Below are 23,396 nucleotides of genomic sequence, written 5' to 3'. Positions count from 1 at the left end.
CTGCTGGGATCAGGCCCTGCCTTGATCTCAGCCTGCAGGCTGGGTGTGGAGGTGGCGGCTCAGGACTGGGCACATGGGCCCTACTTCGTACCCTTCCGACCTCATCTCCCACTGCGTTCTTGCTCCTCCCACTGCGTTCTTGCTCCTCCCTCTGCTCCAGCAGTCTCCCTGTGGTACTCAGCTGAAGTTCCCCTAGCACTCCGGCCTCAGGGCCTTCGCATTTGCAACTTTTCCTAGACATAGCTGCATACTTGTTCCCCAGTATTCTTCATTCTTTGCTCAAATGCCCCCTTCTCAGCAAGGCCTTTCCTAACTACTAGAATCGAACCCCCATTCCAGCTGCTTATTTCTTATACCCATCCCAGGGAGTTGGTGATGGACAGGGAAGCCTGGCATCCTGCAGTCCACAGGGTTGCAAAGGGTTCGACATGACTGAGTAACTGAACTGAACTGATCCCAGCTTTACCTTCCTCTATAGCCTCACCTTTCACTGTTCTATTTTACTGATTCATCTTGTTTGCAGTCTGTCTCCCACTGAATGTCAGCAGGATGGCCCTTAGGCTGGCAGGAAGGCTTAAGGAGCTTAAGGAGCCTAAGGAGCCTAAGGAGCTATGGAGTTGTGATTCCTAGCACCTGTGTCTCCCACCCTGCCCAGCAGAAATGGTCCCAGGCCCTCCCCACATCGGTCCTGAGGGAAGCTAGCACAGTCCCAGTATACTCCCAGGCCCAGGGTCAGTGGAAGGCTGCTTGTCTAGATCAGTGGACTGAGCTTGGATGGGTGGGCTGGGGAATACACACACACACACACACACACACACACACACACACACGTGTGCACAAGGACCCTCATGGTATAGGATGGAACCTGGGGTGGGAGATTGGCAGGCTGACCGCCACTCCTGGGCTGGAGGCTAACTCTGCCCACCTAGTACCCTAGGTGTCTGGGAATTCAGATTAAAACCTGGCCTTCCAGATAACTATGAAGACATGCTTGTCCATATAGGAAGAGAGGCTCTTTAATTGAACAGTTTATGACCTCAAATTATATGGTATGTGGACCCTACACACATTTTTTTCCCCAGTGCCACTCCCTGCCTTCATATATTAGGACTGGACTTTTTCATTTTCTGCATTTCTGTATTCCTTGCAACCTAGAACAGTGCCTGGCACAGAACACATGTTCAATAAATAGCTGTTAAATTAATGAATAAAAAAGCCCTGGGGTGATGTCCCATATGAACCCAGAAACAGTTGGAAATGCTGTGGCTTTTCTGTGTCAGGACTTTAGCGTCTCAGGACCAGGTATGGCCAACTCTGTCATGGTGGGAGTGGGAGGGGAGGCTATGCCATATCTGAAGGGTCTCCTCCGCTGCCTGCCTGCACTCAAAAAAAGAGCCTGTAATACTAGGGAATCAAGGAGACTGGACCCAAAAACTGTCACGTCCTGGCTCTGTATGTTCGTTAATCTCTCTGATGCTCAATTTCCTTTAAAAAAGAAAACCATAAACCCTCTCCCCACATGGTTGCTGGTGGCAGAATGTACATAACTGACTATATGCAGGTGAGGGGCCTGGCCAGTCATCGCCCGATGAACAGTGACCGCCACCACCACTCTCATCATCACCATCACCATCAGTGTCCAAGGCAGTTCCTGCCTCACGGCAGCCAGTGTGACTGCTCCACCCCCAGTTCCCTCCCAGGGACCAGGTTGAGTGGCGCTGGCCATGCTGTGGTTTGAGTGAATGGTGCCCTCTGCTGGCTGCATAGGGGAAGTGCCTCCAGGGAAGTGACAGCTATGGCTGAAGTCTTCTGTGGTCAGGAAGGGCGGTTTCCATCCATGGTGTGAGTGTGGAGATAATTGGCCCTGTCAGTCCCTCAACCACCACCACTGCAGTGATGAGAACAACACCTACTCCTGTGCCAGACACCCTTCTAAGCACTTTCCAGATATTAACTCACTCCTCCATCTTCCAGTCGATAAAAAGTGAGGCACAGAAAGGTTAAGTGATTAGCCTAAGGGGTCACTCTAGAGGTGCTAGGATATGAACCTGTGCCTTGAATCATGCCTCCCTGATGGGAGTATTTTAGTGGGAGGTGAGAGGTAGGCTCTGCCTTTAGCCACAAGGCATGGGACCCCCAGTGAGTCTGGAACAGGACACGCAGGGTGTGGGCTGCCCGAGAAGCTTCCCAGGGTGACTGTCCCACCCTTTCAATGACAGGACTGTTGCCTGGCTGATCTCAGGGCCCCTCCCTTACTGGCCAGCCCTCAGCATTTCCCTACCTGGGCCTTCTTGCTGCATCCCCTGTGTGGGCCTGTGGTTAGGAAGGTCCACATCTAGGACCATAGGAAACCATGAATTTGAGGCCTCAGCTACTTGCCAACCTTCTAGGGATGAGAGCCATCCCTTGGGGCCCTTCCAGGCCTGGGGCAAAGCCTGCCTGGTGATACAGGTCCTATCGGTAGCCTTTCTGGGAGGAAAAAAAAAGATGGTCAGGTCAGGTACCAGGGAAAAGGCATGGTGAGAAGTGAGACTTGGGCTCTGCCCATCTGAGCTCTATTGGAGGGATCTTGGGGGTGCCTGGTTTTGGAACCTCTATCTTTTCCCATCTGAAAAATGATGGGCAGATTTTCCAAATGCTCTGCATTTGGGTTCTTAAGGAGAAACATTGCGAGGACAAAGCCAAAGGCCAGTCTCCGAGCAACCTGACCCCTTCTTCCCATGGTGTTATCTTTTTTTTTGGTTAGACTTGGGTTCTGCAACTTTGGCTTTAAGTCTGGAGGGGAAATTATTTAACAGAATGAGCCCGAGGGGTCCTTTCAGCACCAAACCATCATCCTGGACCTTCACTCAGAATCAGGCAGCCTTGATCCCAACCAGGACCACGGGCCCTCCTCACTTCTCTGCAGGTGTTGGAGGACTGGCATTGAGGCATCTGCAGAGATGGATGCTCCAGGGAATTTATTTTAATACTGTTACGGGCAAAAAACTAGAATCACTAGTGGCCATGGGTGGCGGTGAGACTCACTCAGTTCAGTTCAGTCACACAGTCATGTCTGACTCTTCGCAACCCCATGGACTGCAGCAAGCCAGGCCTCCCTATCCATAAATCTAGGCTAACATGAGACTTCCCTGGTGGTGTCCAGTGGTTAGGACTCTGTGCTTCCACTGCAGGGGGGTCAGGTTCAACCCCTGGCTAGGGAACTAAGATCTCACATGCTGCATGGTGCTAAAAAAAAAAAAAAAAAAAAAAACCATGCTAACTCATCCAACCTAGATGTGTTGGAGACAATAAGGCAATGTATCATTGCACAACCTGTTAGAAAAGATACAATGCACATTGTGCATGTAGTGCATTGGGGGGCGGGGAGTAAAGGATGGAAGGATTCATGCTCAACTGTTGGACATCAAAATGTGAAGGATTAACGTTCAGAGTGCACAAAGGCCAACATTCAGGTAGTCCCCGCTGGTATGACTGGCTACACTGGTTATCTACAGTTAGCATTCACTCTGAGTGGTTGGCCCTGGCGAGTCACTAGCTGCAAATATTCTGACTTATTACAGGTCCTAAAGACCAGAGTTCATTCTGCAGAAGAGACACAGGTCCCAAGTGAGAGGGTGACATAACATCCATCCCCATCACAGAGCCCAGGATCCTTCTTTCCAGATCACTCAGAGGCTGCAGGGCAGTTCCACTGCCAAGGGAATCCAGATCCACTGCAGAGAGCAGGCTTGGCTAGAATAGGTTGCTTTTGCTCCTCCACTCCCCACTCCCCCAAAAAAAATCTCAGAGGAGGAAGGGCAGCCTGGACAGTGGCTGCTTGGTTTTATTATTAGTCTCAGTGAAGATACAGGCTTTATTCAGGCTTCTCAGAGAGTTTAAGATAACGGGCAGCAGGTGTTTGCTGGTTGAGACACCTAATCCTTCCCATACAACCTTATCAGCAAGAGCTGCAAGGCCCTGGTGGAGGGGACGCTGAGGTTGAGGGAGCCAGAGGCTGCAGCTACAGGGAGAGATAGGAGGCAGCCAGGAGCGTGGGCTGAGGCGCTGTGGACCTAGGGTGGGTGAGACACTTTATCAGACTTTGTTCCCTTTAAACTTCCCCATCCAGGGTCTGAGGCTTCAGGACACCCACAGCCTCACCCTTCAGAGTCAGTTCAGTCGCTCAGTCATGTCTGACTCTGTGACCCCATGGACTGCAGCACGCCAGGCTTCCCTGTCCTTCACCAACTCCCGGAGCTTGCTCAAACTCATGTCCATCGAATCGGTGATGCCATCCAACCATCTCACCCCCTGTCATCCCCTTCTCCTCTTGCCTTCAATCTTTAAGACTTTTCAGAGTCTCAATCTTAAATTGTGTGGGCAGCAGAATCATCTGAAAGGCTTGTCAGATGAGACTGCAGGGTCCCGCTTGCTAGTAGTTTCTGGTTTGGCAGTGGTGCTGAGGCTGCTGGTCTAGGGACGGCCCCCGGGAGTACCATTTCTTTATAGAATCAGTCATTCTTTCGCAGGAAGGAGACATCTATTTCCACTTCAGTGATCTTCTCGGCTTCACTTCAGATTCTTTTCTTCTAGTTCATTATAAAGATAAACTTAAAACTTTGCTTTAACAAGGGCACACATGGAATTCCTGCTGCCTCTTCATCCTTATTCCTGCCATCTGTGCCCTGTTTTGTCAGGAATGTTCTAATTTCATTGACATCCTGGGTGAGTTCTCTAATCTTCTGGCTTGATTCTGGTGTCAATCAGGCATCATTTAACAAAAAATAAAACGAGGCCATTCTTAAAATGAGGAAGATTCCCTCAGAGGGTGATTGTGAGGATTTGTTGAAAGGAAATAATTGGAAGTTAAGTGCTGTCTGGGTCTAAAAAGTATTGACTAAACGGTGGCTGTTATCAATGAACATGGATAGCACCTGCTGTGTGCGGGATGTGAACTCACTTCATCTCCACAGGAACTCCCCATTTTACACATGAGAAACCTGAGGCAGGTAGACGTTAAGCAACTTGCTAGGAAGTAGTAGTGCTGGACCCTATCCCCACCCACCCCCCGCAAACATCCTGCCTTTCGACATAGAGCCCACAGCACAAAGAGGAAATCTCCCCATACTGCTGGTCCAGAAAAGAGGAAACCTCCCAGTACTGCATCTGTGGTGCAGCTCCGTCAGGAGGAAGGAAGTTAATGGTTCTCACACAGGGACAGCAGCTCTCATCTGTAGGTAGGCGAGCTGACGTCTGCCTCCTCCGGGTCTGTAAACAAATCCTGAGCTTCCACTACTATCAGGAGGAAGCTGGGGTGAAGCCCACAGGGATAAAAGCACGACTCCACACAACTCTGCAAATTCTAGAAAACCAATGAATTGTACACTTTACATGAGTGAATATGGTATGTGAATTATACATCAACAAAACTATTAAAAAAAAAAAAAAACTTCACTCCCCTGCCACCTCTGGGAAAAAGTTCCTTTAATAAAAAAGTTCTAGTACATTTACAGGATTGTCATCACTCTTCATCTACAGCACTCGATCGGGAAAATAAAAAATAAAGGGCCACCTAGACGCGCTCAGTGTAAAAACGCAGTTATTCAATCAAACAGGAGGCCTGGGGGCCCAGAGACCAGAGAGAAATGCGTGAGGGCATGCCTGGGCTTCTGGAGGGTTCCAGGGGTGGTTGAGGACCTGCCTCTCACTTTTTGAAAATAGCATTAAAAAAAAAATGCAGATTGTGGTAAGAGGCCTCTTACTAAGGAAAAGGGTCCATTCCAGAGCAAAAGCCATTATGGGGGAGTCAGAGTCGGTCAAGGCCCAGGACCCAGGGCTGAGCATTTTATGGCAGCAGGGAGACTCCCAGAAATTGGGCAGCCCTGGTCTAGCCTAAGAGGTGCTCACTGTTGAAATCAAACTGCCCACGTTCCTCCATTCTGAAAGGCATAGAGACCTGCCCCTTTGAGGTCAGCTTCGAGGCCTCTTCCCTCCAAGTTGCTAAGGCCACTTCTCAACAAGCTGCAAAGTCCTTGGCCAAGGTGGGGACAAAGACCCCTTGGAGACGCTGCCGTGGCCCGGTGTTTAGGGAGTCCTAGTCATCCTGGCCCCCGCCGTACATGTCCGCCAGCTTCTTGAAGCGGCTGCCCCACTCGTTCAGATAGTCGTAGTCTTGGTCCTGGTCAGAGGCCGAGGAGGTGAGCGAGCTCAGGGAGGCGGCATCGGAGCCACTTCCCTCATAGTCGAACACCAACAGGGAGTCATAGGGCGGGGCCGTGGGGTCTGTGTTGGCCGCCTTCAGGTTCTGGGGGGTGGAGAGCAGGGTGTTAGGAGCTGCGGAACCAGACACGGGGCAGCTGCGAGAGCTCAGGAAAGTGAACTCATCCGGCTGAGCCTGCATTTCTTCATCTGCAGAGCCCTGTCTCCCCTCCCTTAAGGTTTGAAGGTCGAACATGAAATGCACATAAATCCTCAGCACAGGGACCAGCGGAGAGCGAGTGCTCAGCGCCACAGGCCAGCGGTTCAGGGTGGGGACTCTGAAGTCAGATTTCACACACGAGTGTGTAGACCTGGGCAAGCCTCTTCAAGTCTCCCTGCCTTTGTTTCCCTCATCTCAAGAATGCGCGCTAAGTCGCTTCAGTCGTGTCCGACTCTTTGCGACCCCATGGACTGTAGCTTGCCAGGCTCCTCTGTCCATGGGATTCTCCAGGCAAGAATACTGGAGTGGGTTGCCATGCCCTTCTCCAGGCGATCTTCCCGACTCAAGGATCGAACTCACGTCTCTTATGTCTCCTGCAGTGCCACCTCGGAAGCCCCACATCTCAAAAATGGGGAGACTTCATATAGTTTCAGAGGAGGAAATGAATGTATGTTAGTATAAAAGTGCATATTAGAGTTACAGGGGAACATAACAGAATTCCTCCTCTGCAGAGTTGACATGACCAGGCATTAAATGAGACAGTTATTTGCAAACTGTCTAACACAAATATTCTGAAAACTGTCTTCATTCAACTGGAGAGAAGATCTCCTGGTCTTTAGCTCCAAGGCAAAGATGCTCTGAGCAACTTCCCCCAGATGCTTTTGTTTCTGTATAGGAATCTCAGATGTGCTTAAGGCTAAAGAACAGAGTCTCACCACCAGGCTAGTTTGAGAAAGCAAGAAAGGTAAGCAGGGTTCAGGCCAAACTAAGGTATTCTGACCATCCACTGAACCCTGTGCCTACTGCTGCTTCCTCCAACCCCCCAAATCCATCCATCCTTCCTATCCTGCTACCTCCTCCTTCCCTCCCTCTTATTAAAAACCTCCTTTTACTGATTGCTTTCATGGCACCAGCCTATGCTAGCCTCACATGGTTTATCTCCTATGTACCTAGGTTGTGATTCTCACAAGCCTGGCTGTATATTTTATTTCTTGGGGAACTAAAGAAACATCAGAGCTTATGAATTCCCTGGTGATCCAGTGGCTAGGATTCTGCGATTCCACTTCAGGGTGCACAGGTTCCATCCCATCCCTGGTTGGGGAACTAAGATACTGAAATGATATGCAGCATGGCCAAAAAAAAAAAAGTCAGAGCCTAAAAAAAAAAAAAACACTGAATATCTGGGTCCAAGGCACTGATATTTTTAAAAATTCCTTAGATAAATCAAGTATGTGCCCAGAATTGAGAATATGGGGGACACTTAGCAGCAAGAGTTGTCATTACCTAATGTAGGATAGGTGCCAGGCCAGTGGTTTCCAAACTTAAATTACCTGGGAATCTTTTTTTAAAATTCATTTATTTTTTAATTAAAGGATAATTGCTTTACAGAATTTTGTTGTTTTCTGTCGAACCTCAACATGAGTCAGTCATAGGTATACATATATCCCCTCCCTTTTGAACCTCCCTCCCTTCTCCCTCCCCACCCCACCCCTCTAGGTTGATACAGAGGCCCTGTTTCAGTTTCCGGAGAGAGTAACATGGAAACTTATATTACCATATGTAAAACAGATAGCCAAGGGGAATTACCTGAGAATTTTTTTTAAAAATATTCTGAAGTCTGGCCCACATGCAGATCAATTAAATCACAGTCCCGGAGGGTGGGGTGGGTGGGGTTGGGGGGTGGTCAGAGGCTTCAGTGTTTGAAGTTCTCCAGGAGATTCCCTGAGCCAGCACTGCTCCAGGTGCTTACTCATCCAGTCCTTAAACCAACCTATCCCAGAGGCCCTCAACTTTACTCCACGCTGGAATCACCTGAGATCTTTACAAATTCAAACCCAGGGAGTCCGGCTCCCGAGTTTTCTCCTAACAACCACTATATGTGTTGAATAAATAAATAATTCCTAATCAAAAGTCCTGTCAAACCAGAGATCACCTGGAAAAGTCAAGAGCCTTGACTCCGAGTTCATCTAGACTGCAACAGAGCCTGCTCTTCCTCATTGGTTTTTATTGATCAAATTGCTCATTTGTGCCAGACCCAGTCCTCTCTTACCTTTGTTCAATGATAAATGAAAGTGAAAGTGTTAGGCACTCAGTCATGTCTGACTCTGTGTGACTCCATGGACTGTAGCCTGCTAGGTTCCCCTGTTCATGGAATCCTCCAGGCAAGAATACTGGAGTGAGTTGCCATTTTCTCCACCAGAGGATCTTCCCAACCCAGCGATCGAACTTGGGTCTACTAGCAATGCAGGCAGATTCTTTACCACATGAGCCATCAGGGAAGATGATAAACATCAACAAATTAAAAGAAAAGAAAGAATTCCTAACCTATTCTTTTTTTTTTTTTCTAACCTATTCTTTGACCACTTTGAAACTTTGGGTTTAATGGAGGAGGAAACAGGAGGCCCAGAAGTTGCTATATATGCCAGAGGTCACACTGCTAGCTTGTTGGTGACCGACCCAGGATTTGAACCCAGAGCTAAGACTCCAAGCCCGTGCTCTTTCTCTCATGCTGCTGGTGCTTGAACTAAAGACTGCCCTAGTCTGGGCCCCCACGCCTCACCTCGATGATGAAGTTGCCGATTTCATCTGGGTTGGCTGGCCGAGGACGGTACATGGGTGTGGGGATGAAGGATGGTGCCACATCATTGCGGAGAACCACCTCAGGACGGGTCTCCAGACCCCGGTGGAGTTGGGTGATGTCATAGTCCTTCAGGAAAGTGGAGGACATGGGATGGAGAAGAACCCTCCCACTCCCCCCATTTACATTTCATCCCACTTCTGTGCCTCTTGGATGTTTTGGTTTAAGTGTAAGTCTTAGAAGACAATGTCAGAGGTCTCTGATAAGCCTTAGAGTCCACATTCCCTCCTCTCAGATTAAGCACAGGTTCCAGGTTGGACTGGCTGGGGCCAGAGACAAGAGCAGTGGATAAGGCACCCTCTCAGAAGACTGACGCTTCAGGCCAGGGTCTGGGCGACGCAACTAACATGGTCAGTTGGTTGACCCAACCATCACTGCCAGGGGCCATGGGGGCACCACCTCCCGACCCCAGGAGGGCCCCCCAGTGCCCTACCTGGTCCTCCTCGCCACCCCCCTCTTCGCCGTAGTAGAAGACGTTGTCACGGGTGTCATCTTCTGGGAGGAGAAGGGGCTCCTTGATCTTCCGCTTCTTTCTCACCAAGAACAGGAGCACCAGCAGGAGGACTGCAAGAGTTGGGGAGTGTGAATATTCATCCCCAAACAACCACATGGCTGGCCAGCACCCCCAAACTCTTGAAGTCCCATGTAATTTTTGATCCCTCCACTCAGTCACCAGAGCTTCACACACTTCAGTGGCCCCTGTGCACCTAGGAAAACCCTCGCCTCCTCATCAAGGCTACAGGACTAGCCCGACCAGTCTCCAACCCTCCCTCTCTGCCCAGGTCTGGTCACAGACCTCAGGGTTCCTTGAATATACTCAGCAGTCTCCCACTTCAGAACCTTCATCCTGGCTCTTTTCTCACCAGGAACACTCTCCACGCATACATATGGCTCTCACCTTTCTGCTCTCAGCTTAAAACCACTTCCTCCTACTGGTATTCTGACTTCATTTCCCCACCTGTAATTCTGTATTTTTTTACTGTTAGTCTTCCCATATTGATGTAGTGGTCCTTATGGAAATCCTCCTTTGTGGGGATGGGAATCTCCCAGTAGATGTTATTTTTTTGTTTTTGGCTGCACCATATGGCTTTTGGCAGCAGTCCACAACCTTTTTGGCATCAGTTTTAGCGCTACTTTCTTCTTTGTAGAAGATAAATCTTCCACAGACGGAGGTGGGGGATGGTTTCAGGATGCTTCAAGGGCATTACATTTATTGTGCACTTTATTTCTATTATTATGTTCAGCTGCACCTCAGATCATCAGGCGTTTGATCCTGGAGTTTGGGGGCCCCTTGCTTACGGGATCTTAGTTCCCTTACCTTAGTTCCCTTAGTTCCCAGGGATTGAACCTGGGCCCACAGCAGTAAATGCACCCAGTCCTGACCACTGGACTGCCAAGGAAATTTCCAGATATTACTTTTCAATATGACTTTTCAGTCATGAGGTGTCCCATAATAGCCAGAGACTTTAAGTTAAAAGCAAGACAATGCAACTTTGATGTGGTGCAGTAATCTGAACTTAGGTGCAAACACTATTTTGGAATTTTAAGATAGGGAATGAGTTTCAGTGATATGATCTAAAAGGCTGGAGGTCTATTTGGACATAGTGGGGATGGGCTGATTAGTGCCCAGCTGCTGCCCCTAACTGCTGTGACTACCCCCAGTTAATTCCACATGAGGAGGGCAGCCCTGGCCCTCTCTGCGGCTATTTAATGGAGGAGGATACAGCCACTGCTCAGCTTTATCCCCCTTATTCACCTGCTGAGGGAACCATTGTCCTCTCTAGCCAGACAAAAGTGGTGGAGTCATCTTTGTGAGTCCCTGGGTTCTCAGGATGCACACCCTGTGTGGGTCAGACTGTGACCTTTCCCTCCCCTTTCCTCCCCACTGGCTTAGGGAAAGGCAGGAGGCAACCTGGACTGCCTACCTGCACCCAAAGCGCCTGTGTTCAGCTGCCTACTGTTACCTCCATTTGGACTTTTCCCATGGTCCTTCCCAAACTGGTTAATGGAAACTCCATGTTTCTACTTGTTCAGGCCTTGAAGTCATAGATGGCTCTTTTCCTCATCTGAATCTGAATTGATTCTACCTTGAAATATAGCCAGCTCTCACCACCTCTACTGCCACCCTGGATCTGAGCCACAATTCCCCCCTCACCCCCAGATTATGGTAGTAGCGGCCCTCTACAGTCTGTTTAGGAGGAATCCTGCAAAACTCAAGTCAGATCATGTTGGTCCTCTGCTCCAAAACTGATGACTTCCCATTTCACCCAGAGTCCTTACAATAACCCACAAAGCCCAATGCAATGCTCCACCACAGCCATCACCTCTCTTCTCCCTCTTGCTTTTCCCACCAGTCATTGCTGTTTCCACACAAAGCAGAGAGTCACCTCAGGACCTTTGCACTGTGTGTTCCCTGGATAGCTGCATGATCTGCTTCCTCAACTGATTCAGGTCTTTACTCAAATGCCCCCTTCTCAGTAAGCCTGTTCTTGCCGATCCTACATAAAATGCCAGATCTCCTTCTCCCCTCACTTTCTTTTAATCCATAGCAACACCTATTTCTCTGGTGGCTTATTTGCTATCTGCTCTCTGCACTGGAAAGTAAGCTACATGAAGGCAGGGGCTGTTTTTTTTTTTTTTTTTTTTTTTAATTAACTGGAGGCTAATTACTTTAGAATATTGTGGTGGTTTTTGCCAAACATTCACATGAATCAGCCATGGGTGGACATGTGTTCCCCATTCTGAACCCCCCCCCCCCACCTCCCTCCCCATCCCATCCCTCAGGGTCATCCCAGTGCACCGGCCCTGAGCACTCTGCCTCATAAATGTTGCACTCTCAGCACCTATCACAGTGCTCAGTGCAAGTACGATGATTAATTAAAGCTTGTGCTTATTGCATTCATGCGTGAGTGAATGAGTGTTTTCTGTGTAAGGACAATTCAGAGAGTGAAAAAAGTAAATGTGATAGGTTCTACCATGAGAGCAAAGAAATTAGTTTCCAACTAAACACTTCTGCTCACTAGACCAGTGTGTCTCAAGCTGAAACATGCATTAGAATCCACTGCAGGGCTTGTAAAAACACAGATTACCAGGTCTTACCCCTAAGTTTCTGACTTGGGAGCTCAGGGGTGAGCCAGGGAGTTGGCCTGACCAATTCCTGGTGATGCTGATGCTCTTGGTCTGGGGACTACACCTTCAGAACCACCACTGTAGCCACCAGACGATGCGACAGCAGGGCAAGTCTGCTCCCCACTGTATCCCCAAAGCCTGCACCTCCCCGAGGCCCCACAAACATCTATGGGCTAAACGACACTTCCAGAATTAAGAGGACAAGGAACAGATGGGCGACGTCGGTGGCCCGAGTCTCTAAGTTTGGGGTGGACTCAGGTTTCTAACTACCCCAACCTCAGAGGGGAAGGGTGCCGGCACTCACGCAGCAGAGCCAGGGCAGCACCCAGGATGGGGAGGAGGAAGCCCCACTTCCAGGGCTCCGGGCAGGTCTTCACATGGCCGTGGCAGTCGCACACGGTGGCGCTGATCACCGTCAGCTGCTCCTTGTTGCCGTGGTCAGACAGGGAGAGGTGCACATTGTACGTGTCTTGCTTCAGGAACTTCTTCAGGGACAAGGCTACTGCGTCTCCTGGGGCAGACAGACAATTATTCACCTCGGGAGGCCATGAATGGTGGGACCCAAGCCCACCACGATGGAGGTCTGAGGAGGCAGACTGCATCTGGGCCACGAGGAGCAACGTCTTCATAGCGCACTTACACCGAGCGTTACAAACAGACACTTGGTCCAAGCCAAATTCCCCACTGAGGGAAGGATTATTTGGATAGAAGAATAAAGTCATCATTCTATTTTAAAAAATCAATAATCACAGTATTTCTAAATATGACATTTTTAAAAATTCATGGCATGCAGGGCCAATAATTTCTCAGCATCACTAGCTGCCAGATTGTTCTTTGCTTCAAAACAAACAAGCAAACAAACACTGTTCTTCCTAAGAGACAGCTAGCACACTCTTTTAATATTTATATTAACTGGCCACCTTTTTTTCTACCTGAAAATTTATTACCATTTGTTATGGCAGCATTTTGCTCTTTCAATTGTATATATAATGTTTATACCTCAACTCTATGATAGAATTTCAATATATCTGAAACTTGGATAATTCTGAGTGAGCATCAGTTATCAAGAAATCCAAATGCATATGAGCTGGTGATGTAACTGATGCCGGGAGCATTAGTGACTGCACACAAGCTCAGAGGTGCCGGCAGTGAGGCTGTGCTCGGCACCGTGCTAACTGGCCTTTGAAGGCCTGGGGCAGGCAGCAGAGCCACAGAGCCGAAGCCAAGCTTTGGAGCAGCCTGCACAATGGGAGCCACTCTGGGGAGGCTGCTTGGCCATCGTGGAGTGGGGAGGGGGGCTACGTTTGTGGGTGAGAAATATAAGGTCAGAGGCCTCTCTGAAGAAAGGCCTTTGGTTTAGACCCAAGTTTCTCAAAGAGGGCACTTAATAGTGGCTTGAGTGGAACTATTCCCGAGCACTCAAGTCCTCATCACCCAATGCCAATAGTGTCCCCCAACCCCACGCATCATTGGGACGTTCAAAAACAACTCCGTGTTTCTAGCCCGCCTGCCCTCAGGCTTGCTGGCCTATCTCAGCACTGACCTCAAGCCACTTTCAGTTCACAGGCTCTGCACAGTCACTGGGCCCCTCTTAGCTGAAGGGCCAGAGGGAGAATTCACCCCGTTCCCACTCAGCAGTGGCAGACAGAGAGAGTTTTGCACGCTGGATGTCTGGTCCACCGAGTGGAGAGGCCAATGTGGGGCATTTCACCAGAACATCCCTCCTGCCTTCCTGTTCCCAGGCTGGAGAGCTGACTTCTCAGGTGATGATGGTGCTGGTGGCGGCAGTGGGGACTCAATGGACACTATGTGCCAAGCCCAACTCTGATCTTCACCTCAACTTTAAGAGAAAGGTTCTGTTACTCCTCATTTTACAAACACAGACACTGAAGCTTAGGGAGGTCAAGTAAGCAGCCCCAGTTCACATGGATGTAGAGTTGGGATTAACTCCTCTGACAATAGAACACAGACAGAAAGAACGACGAAGTCAAAACCAAGAACCAGTGGTAGTGTCAGGTATTGGCACCACTGGGCTTTGAGGTAACGCTCACTCTTGGCAGAGCCGGACTGTGCCTGTTGGTGAAGACGGCCACTGGCATGGACTGAGCCCTGATGCACCAGAAGAAGCGCTTGTCATGTATTTAGTCTTCACAGTGGCTGTGCAGAGCTACATTACCGGCACCATCCCACAGGCAGGGAAAACTGCTGAACGGCGAGGTTCAGTAACTTGCTCACAAGTACAAGCTGGTAAACGGAGGGGCTGGATCTTGACCCAAGGTATTCTGACTTCAGAGGCTATGCTCTGTAAACCAAACAGTCAGGGAGGGGAAAACGGCTTCCAGGCCACAAGGAGGTGATAGGAGACCAACTTGGGTTTCCTCAAGGAAAGGTGCTGGGTATATACCCCCAAATCAGAGGAATCATAAAAACGGGACAATGTGTGTGTCTGAGGCAGGTCTCCTCAGTCCTTTCTGGCCTGGCTCAGTAGCAGCAGCAGAGGACACCAGGCATTTGGTTACTTCAGGGAAGAACCTGAATGTACTGGTCCCCCATGCCCCTCCTGGGGGACCCTAGCCCCAAGAGGAAGAGGGAGGCATTTCAAACCAGGGTGAGCTTCTCCGGGGGCCTTATTGGCACTTGGGCCTGGATGTGCTGTTCTCACGCACCTGAGTCCTTGCCCACTTGATGCCAATAAGTCCCCTCTTCAGTCCTGTGACAACTGAAAAACCACTGAAGGCTGAGGAGCGTTATGGGGTGGGAAAGAGAAAGGACAGGGAGGTGGCTGGGAGCAGGGGTGTGAGGGCCAGGGACCCTGTCTTCAACTTCTGTTCCACTGCTTACCCACACTGTGCCTGTGGACATGGCATTTAACCTTTCTGAGCCTCATTCTCATCTGTAAATAGGGATAAAAATACTGACAATAGAGGATGGTAGAAATTTAAAATAAGAAAAAGTATAAAAAGCCTCTTGCACATTGCCAGGAGTGGATAAATGGTAGGCAGCAGAGGATCCTGGTAGAGTAGACTGCCTGCATCCCAATCCTGGGGCCATTATCTTCTAGTCATAATGCCCCTGGCAGGATATTTAAGCTTCTGTAAGCCTTGGTTTCCCTATCTGTCCAATGGGTGCACATACATGTATATGTATGATTAACAGTACCTGCTTTACAGGGTTGTTGTGAGGATTCAGTAGCTGAATCTATGTGAAGTGTCTGAAGTGCACATAGCACATAGCAAGCATGCTCAGGAATGTTAGTTGTTATTACTATGCTGGGTTCCCGACTCTCTCATTATGTCACAGTGAGAAAGGCATGTCCCAGCTCTCTGTGGGCCTCAGTGCTTCCAACTGTACAGGAAGGTGATTGGGCTAGAACGGTCTTTAAGGATTCCTGTGGATTCCCAAAGGTTTAGACTAAGTTAATAAGCAGCATTTGACTGACATCGCTTTTGGTTTTTTTGGACTGTGAGGCTTGCAGGATCTTGTTCCCTGACCAGGCATCAAACCCATGCCCCCTGCAGTGGAAGCCAGGAGTTCCAACCACTGGACTGCCAGGGAATTCCCCTGACTGACATTCTTGAGGAAACCGGTAACTTGTGACCCACAAGACGTTGGAGCAAGAAGGTAGATGCTGGATCTGGGTAGGGAAAAGACACCCGTCTGCCACCACCACTCAGTTACCTTTCTCGTTGACTTCCGCTGTCCAATAGACGTCCGAGTCGTGTGCGAGTTTGGCCTGGAAAGGGGCAGTGTGGGGGGACAAGTCCTTGTCTGTGATGTTTAGCACCTGGGGCACAGGGCTTTGGTTGCAGATGGTGATCTGACGGGGCTCGGGGACCGGACCGTGGTCATTGATGTCCATCAGTGTTAGCAGGAGGGTCCCTGTGCCAGTGGTGGGAGGGCTCCCTGTTCAAATCACACATATGATTCCTTTTCAGCATCTGCCTTTGGCTGGGTTGATCAGTCTATATCAGGCTCCCCCAGGACTTACCCAATAAACCTCAGAAGGGTCCTGTTTACTGTCCAACTGTAACCTTTCAAGAGTTTCCCTGCCCTCGCTTCATTATAGATCAAACCAGTGACGGCAAATGCATGGCAAACATGTCACCATTCTCATTTTGTGTCCACAGTAGACATTACTAACTGATCACAGCACAGCCACTTCATCCAGACAGCCACTACCAATCTATCACCATGAAAAAAAGAACGGCCACCTCAGGGCTGATGCTGTGTTTGCTGACCAGCTTCAGGGAAGTTTCGCTTCCCAGCCCTGCAGTAACCTCTCGCCTGACTCCAGGTCTTGGTTCAGTATGTGTCAAATAGAGATGTCATTACATCATTACCCCCAACCCTGTCGAGGCGTGACATCACTCAGCAATCGTAACACTTGTAAGGCAGCCTCTTTCAGTCAATCACAAGGGGAAACCAAGAGGCTAACTCAGGACTCAGTGAAGCACAAACAGGCTGAAAGGTATCTTCAGGATAACTCCTAACTCCTGGGTCTTAGGGAAGCTGAACCAGCCAACCCTAGGACCACCACTCTAAGTCTCCTCCAAGAGACCACTTTGACCTCCCAGGTAGGATTGCTGACACCCCTTCCCCACATCACACTCAGCCTGCAGAGGGGATGTGCTGTGTCCTGGGCTCCAGAGGGGCCGAAGGGAGCTCTCACCGTCGTCTGTGGCCAACACCATGACTTCGTAGACGTTGCTCCTCACAAACTGCTCATCCTCACGGTCCAAGATCCCCGCGGCAGTGACCTGTCCACTGTCTGGGTCCATCGCTAGCCACCCTGCCGGGTCTCTCAGGATGTGGTAACTGGAGCAGAAAAGTTGCAAAGAATCACACCCAGGGTACTTCAGAGTTCCAATTTTAGTATATGTGCGGCCGAAGCAAGCCCTGCTTCAGAGTTCTAGTGTCATCATTCAAAGTCTCCGCATGTCAGCTGGCAGAGGGTTTCATGGGACTTGGGAATCCTAGGCAGGATCATGTGGAAAATACATCTCACCCCCAGTTGGGCTCCTGAGCAGAAGGTGGGAGGGGGCCAGCAGGGATATGTGAGAGGAAGTGGGGAACACCTGTCCCCTGGACTTAACCTCCTCTGTTTGGACGGTAGGAAGGGAAGGCCCTGTGCAGGGGTGGTAGTCAAAATATTTAGCAGTCTTTATGGCAATTAGAACAAATACTGCTGCATATAATAAACAACCCATCCAACGTACCCATGTCTTTGGCCGAACTCGAGCCAAGCCCTTGCATACCTGATCTTCTGACTCCCCTTGTCTGGGTCCCGTGCGGTGTAGGCACAAACAGGCTCCCCAATGGAGATGCCCTCCTGGACTTCGATGACTTTGGAGGGTGGGACGAACACGGGTGGCTCATTCACATCCTCCACATGGACCACTACGGTGGCTGTGGAGGTCGGGAGTTTCACCACAAAGGGAACCTCGTTGATCACTTCAACGTACAGGGTGTGCTGGGTTTTGGCCTCAAAATCCAAGCCCTGGGAGAGAACAGGAAGGAGGACCAGAGTCGTCATTTTGTGAGGAGGCCCCATGCCATGCTGTGATGTCTGGAAGAGAGGGCCCACCACGAGGGGCTGGGGCTCCCACCAGCAGCAATGCTGCCCCCGGCTGCCCCATAGAGCCTCCTGGTTTCCTCCTGAATTTCTGGAGTGGATACCTAGGTGGGCCTCTCAGACCATCACCCCAAAGGCAACTAGACTAGTAAGCCCGAAGCCTAGAACTGGTTCCCACTGGGGTGACGACGCTCCACAGTGGGTGTGGTCGGAACTTGGAGGGGGCATTTCTAGGTGTCCTAATGACAGGGAATGCCCCTGATGGGGGCAGGGACACAAAGAACTATCCCATGTCCCACGGGACTTGCCAACATCTGGGCGTGAAGCTCTGTTTATATTTACAGTCTAGAATGTGTTTTCCATATAAATCAAGTTTTTGGTGTGGTTTCAATTTATACTAAATTTCCTAGGAATGCAACTTCTGAGGGGAGCTCATAATTTGTTCAGGCCTTTCTTCAAGTTGTTTATTTGAGGTTCTGGAAAAACATCAATATCACTTGTGGTAAGACTCACTACAGCGACATACAATATCTACTACACTTGGATGATTCCACAAACAGATGCAAGAAACTGGCCACTTCATCATGTTTTCTAGTGTAATTGTGCCCAAAGGTTTACACAGGGAAGCATTTTATTATCAGTAAATTTTCCTGAAAATTCTCCTTTATTTTAATTAGGGCATTGCATTTTTCTAGAAGTTACATAAGTTAGAGAAGTTATATTAAAAACAAAATTCATTTTACAATGTGAAAGGGGCATTACAAAACTTTGGTTACAAGGAGGGGACAGCTTTTAAAGTATTGTGGCTCAGATGGTAAAGTGTCTGCCTGCACTGCCGGAGACCTGGGTTCGATTCCTGGGTCAGGAAAATCCCTGGAGAAGGAAATGGCAACCCAGTCCAGTACTCTTGCCTGGAAAATTCAGGGGACAGAGGAGCCTGGTAGACTACAGTCCACAGGGTCACAAAGAGTTGGACACGACTGAGTGACTCACTTTCACTTTCTTTCTCAAACTGGGCCATTCTTTATAATAAACCAACAGGTAAAAGACATCAAGAAAGATTAGTCCGATTTTCTTGAAGCATCAATTTTACTCAAGATTTTTCAAGAGGCAAGGGTATGCCTAGACGTAATTTAAAACAGTTAAAGTAATTTAAAACATTTGAAGTAAAACATTTTACTATCCAAATACCAAGATATGAACTATGGATTGAAGGCAAAATAGCAAGGATTCCAATAAAACAGACCCTCTGTGTAAGACCGATTAGGAGCAACCACTAGATATACTGGGAGGAGGGGCCCCACTGACTGGCCTCAGTTAGATCAGTGACTCTGTTTTATGCATCTGTTTTACGAACTGAGTCCCTGGAGATGATTTAAACAAAGGAATTCCCCCACATAAGAGGGATGGGAGAGTGCTGCAAGCCACGGGCCTGGTACACTCCCTGGTGAGTGGTCCCAGGTATGTGTCCCGGGCAGGCGGTACCCCTAGTCCTGGAGACCTCCCTGCCCCAGGTGTGGCCCCTGTGCAAAGCCCAAACTGACTCACCTTCTTCGTTGTCAGGATACCCTGGTTGCTCTCCGGGTCAGTAGTGATGGTAAAATGGTCCCCGTTGTCACCTCCCACGATGCGGTAGGTGGCACGCCATGCCGGTGAGTTAGGGGCATCCAGATCAGTCACTGTCAGCCTCTGCACCTCGTGGCTCACTGCGTTCTCGGGCACGCGGGCCTCGTACTGTCAGCGTGGAAAACACAGCCCTGTCAGAGCGGAGAGGCTGACTCCTCCTAGAGGCGGCTCTCCTCTCTTCACCGGCGGAGTCCTCCACCCAGCTCCAGGGGAGCCCCAAGCCGCTCACCCTTTCCGGGACATGCACAGATGCAGAATGCCCCAGGAGTCAACTTCACAGCTTGCTAGGACAGACACATCGCAGTGACCCTGGGCCTGTTTTCCCAAAATCCCATGGCCTGATGCTCCCAGAATCTCAGCCACCTGGGTGCCCAAGGCCCCAGGAAGAGTGGTCAGCTATATCTAGCTGAAATCAGAAAGGCACAAGGAAGATGGCAAGAAGGGCTAGGTGTCTGATTGCTCTGGGGCATTGACCAGGGACTTTCTTGGAAATTCAGAATAGATGGCCGTGATGGGGAAATCAGCTATTCTGAACAAGTTTTCAACAGGCCTGAACAGTATTTAGCAGCCCAAGTTACCTAAAGATGGAAGTGGTGGGTATCATCTTGACTAGCACTGAGTCCTCTGTCACATGAAGTGACAAGCATTCACCGGGGCTAGGTGGGCAGGTGTAGGTGTGAGTCAAGTTAGGAATTTCCATATCAACAAAGATTTTCATATTGAGCACTTAGGTACCAGCGATTATGCTAAGAACTGTACATAGATTATTTCATTTAAAACCCAGAACAATGCGGCAGGTATTAATATTGTCCCTATTTCACAGACTAGGAAATAGGGTACAGAAGAGGTTAGGTGCTTCGCCTCAGGTCACACAGCTTACAAGTGCTGGGGCTGGGACTTGAAGCAATGCAGGTTGATTTTGGAAGTTTCATCAGAAAGGAGAAACTCAATTCCTCATCCTCTGACAAGGAAAGAATGCATGAAGGAAAGGGTGTTACCTTCTGGGGATCAAACACAGGAGCATTGTCGTTGGCATCGAGGATTTCCACTATGGCCATAGCCGTGGTGCTGGAGCCGTCCCCATCCATGTCTGTGGCCTGGATGGTCAGTGTGTACTCAGGGACTCTCTGGGGAGAAAAGGAGGGTGGAAGTGGAAGCCCCTGAGAGCAGGGCACAGCCTTGAGTGTACGTGGAGGGAGGGGAATGTTTCTCCCTTCCAGTGTTCTCCTGATCCCTTGCTCGCCCACTGCAGGAAAGACCAGGAGCCAAGGGTGGAGGGAGAGGGGAACTGTGGGTCCAAATGGTTCTCCTGGGCTGGTCAGCTGTGGGGTGCAGCCTGGGCACTGCCTCCTGACTCAGGGAAGATCCAGAAAGGGAGCTCTGAGCAGGAGTTTGACAAAGGTATGAATTAGGGAACTCTAGTACCCATGGATGGAGAAGGAAATGGCAACCCACTCGAGTGTTCTTTCCTGGAGAATCCCAGGGATGGGGGAGTCTGGAGGGCTGCCGTCTATGGGGTCGCACAGAGTCGGACATGACTGAAGCAACTTAGCAGCAGCAGCAGCAGTACCCACGGAGCTAACTGCTTTGTGGTACACATGGGACAAATCTGGGCAATGTGCATGCTAAGTGAGCCGTTCCAAGAGGAAATGAGAAAACCTACGGAAAATATCAAATGTCTGTGTTTCACAGCTGCCTCCTCAGCCTTAATGAGATGGCTTGGCAGAGTGCCACCAGCCCAAGGGCGCTGTGGGACATCGATACAGAACCTGGCCACAGCCCTTCCCGGCCGACTCGGGCTCTGGGGCAGGGGCTTCTGCTCTAAGTGTCAGGGCCCGGCCTGGGCAGGCAGCCCCTTTGTGAAGGGCCACTCACCTCCCGGTCCAGGCCACTGGAGATGACGCTGATTGTGCCCGTGCTCCGGTGGACTGTGAACATGAGGTCGTGCGGGTCCTTTGGCTCTTGACTGTAGATGGAGTAAGCAACCACCCCATTGTAGGTGTTGATGGCGTCATCCTCATCCGTGGCTGTCACCTGCATCACGGAAGTGCCTGGAGGGGAGAAGGGCTGATGAGTGAGCACCCTGCCCTCCCAGTGCCAACTTCAGCCTCACCCACTTCTGGAACCCTGAGAGGTTCCACCCTGTACGCCAGTTTGGACCCACCTTCCCCTCTCACCAGAGACTGCTAGTTGCTGCCCACTTCCCATTCTCCCCTTCTTCCTTAGAAACATAATCCTCATAATCACTCTGTTCTGAGCACAGGACCACCAGGAACCACGGCCATTGCCCAGCACTTCTTGCAGCTAGCTGTGGCCACGAGACTGAATTGTGACGAATGAGATAAATAGCTTTGGGGAAGCATTTTCCTGAAATAAGGGGCTTACTCTTCCCACCTGTTCCCTCCTTCCAGAAGTAACGGCTGGAGCTCCAGCAGTAATCATGAGGTGATCTTGGGAACGAAGCCAAAACAGCAGAGCAATGAGATACAACGAACCTAGGTCTCCTACGCTTTAAAGCACCATTCCAACCTGGCCTGACCATGTCTAGGCTTCTGGAATACAAGGGGGAAGAGGCTCCATCTTGCTGAAGGTAGTTTTTCATTTAAAAATGTCTATTGGCAGTCTCACCAATTCACATTTCTTTGTAATTCTCTACAACTTTAAAGGAAGAGGAGGAGTTCTCCCCAAAAGTACCTGTCTGTGAGGTCATTAATGTGTACCTATTTCGCTAGTCTTTTGCCCCGATTAATTTTCTCTCTTTTCTTTTTTTGAGCTGCACCATGTGCCATGCAGGATCTTACTTCCCCAACCAGGGACTGAACCCACACCCCCTGTACTGAAAGCATAGAGCGTTAACTGCTGGACCATCAGGAAAGTACCTGCTCTAGGATCAATCCTATTCAGGGATTTTGGGATGGAGTGGGGGAATAGGGATTTTTTTTTTTTTTTTTTTTTTTGGAATACGGATTTTTAAGAGGATCCCAGGTGATCTGATGTACAGCCCAGGACACCACATGTTAAGGGTTCTTCCAGCCTTTAAGAGTCTGGCTGACCTCCAGATGGTTCCAGAAGTTGACCCAAGGCCAGATCTGGGTCCAGGAGACCTCTATAGCTCCTCACCTCCCCAGTCTCCTTACCGGGTAGCACCCCTTCCAAGACGCTCCCTCTGAAGACATCCTGGGTGAACATGGGCTTGTGGTCATTCTGGTCTGTTACAATGATGGAGATGTTCATGGGATCTTCCACAGAGGCGCCGTTCTCCGACACAGCATGGCCGAAGAGCTGTGGGTGCACAGGTCTGTGGTCAGTCCGGCACTCCCCTCCCCAACAGCTCTGGGGCCCTGCTGGATGCCAAAGGTTACTTGCCTCATACTTGGCAATCTTCTCCCGGTCCAGTGGCTTATTCAGCAACAGCCAGCCTGTTTCCTTCTCTATGGCGAAGATACCCTCTGGTGGGCTGTCTGCCCCAGGCCCTGTGATGCTATAGAAAATCTTGGTGCCTCTGTCCTTATTAGATTTGAGCTGGAAGCAAAAGAAAATGGCAGCTGACAAAATGATAACGATCTCACAACTGTAGCAAAGAACCCTCCATGGAGAGGGGTGGAGAGGCAATGCCTGATCAGAAATTGCTCCCATCACAGAGGCTTTCCTTCTGGAGGCCCCAGGGCTCAGCAGCAAGAAACCTCATACTCAGGCCTTTGAATGAGGGTCCCTGCAGCCACCAAGACTCCCGGGGGGGGGGGGGAAGGCACAGCCATACCTGATTCAGCCTCTGGGGGAAGGGACCCTTGCCATTCTCAGGCACAGATATTGGTGGGACCACCCATTCTCTCTTGCGCCTTCGTAAGACAGGTGCGGGTGGGGAAATCTTCAGTGCTTTCCTTTCCTGCAGGGAGAGAAGATGCCTTAACCCAGGTGTGCAAACACACCTGGAACACACCTATCATCCTCTCACCTACAGGGGCTCGGGATGAGGAGACCAGAGGCCGAGATGGGTGTATTGCAATAGAAAACTTGGAAATAATCTAAGT

The 23,396-nt window shown here is 49.9% G+C and overlaps 1 protein-coding gene across 1 annotated transcript in view; it reads right to left on the bottom strand.

Moving 5' to 3' along the window:
• Nucleotides 1-3,841: 3,841 nt before the first annotated feature.
• CDH3 (cadherin 3) overlaps nt 3,842-23,396 on the bottom strand; it is a 45,083-nt gene continuing 25,528 nt past the window's right edge. The window contains exons 4-16 of the mRNA XM_065925626.1: nt 23,126-23,251; nt 22,732-22,887; nt 22,503-22,647; nt 21,241-21,416; nt 20,364-20,492; nt 19,288-19,473; nt 17,423-17,664; nt 16,837-16,982; nt 15,846-16,070; nt 12,472-12,678; nt 9,472-9,602; nt 8,961-9,107; nt 3,842-6,286 (exon numbers count right to left, since the gene is read on the bottom strand). Of these exons, the coding sequence (XP_065781698.1) occupies nt 6,077-6,286; nt 8,961-9,107; nt 9,472-9,602; nt 12,472-12,678; nt 15,846-16,070; nt 16,837-16,982; nt 17,423-17,664; nt 19,288-19,473; nt 20,364-20,492; nt 21,241-21,416; nt 22,503-22,647; nt 22,732-22,887; nt 23,126-23,251 (2,226 nt within the window). The 3' untranslated portion in view covers nt 3,842-6,076. The remainder of the gene's footprint in view (nt 6,287-8,960; nt 9,108-9,471; nt 9,603-12,471; nt 12,679-15,845; nt 16,071-16,836; nt 16,983-17,422; nt 17,665-19,287; nt 19,474-20,363; nt 20,493-21,240; nt 21,417-22,502; nt 22,648-22,731; nt 22,888-23,125; nt 23,252-23,396) is intronic.

This window comes from Muntiacus reevesi, chromosome 2 (genome assembly GCF_963930625.1).
Source record: "Muntiacus reevesi chromosome 2, mMunRee1.1, whole genome shotgun sequence".
Classification (NCBI taxonomy): domain Eukaryota; kingdom Metazoa; phylum Chordata; class Mammalia; order Artiodactyla; family Cervidae; genus Muntiacus; species Muntiacus reevesi.
The sequence above is the reverse complement of the archived record's forward strand: the minus strand, read 5'-3'. Positions and strand labels throughout refer to the sequence as shown.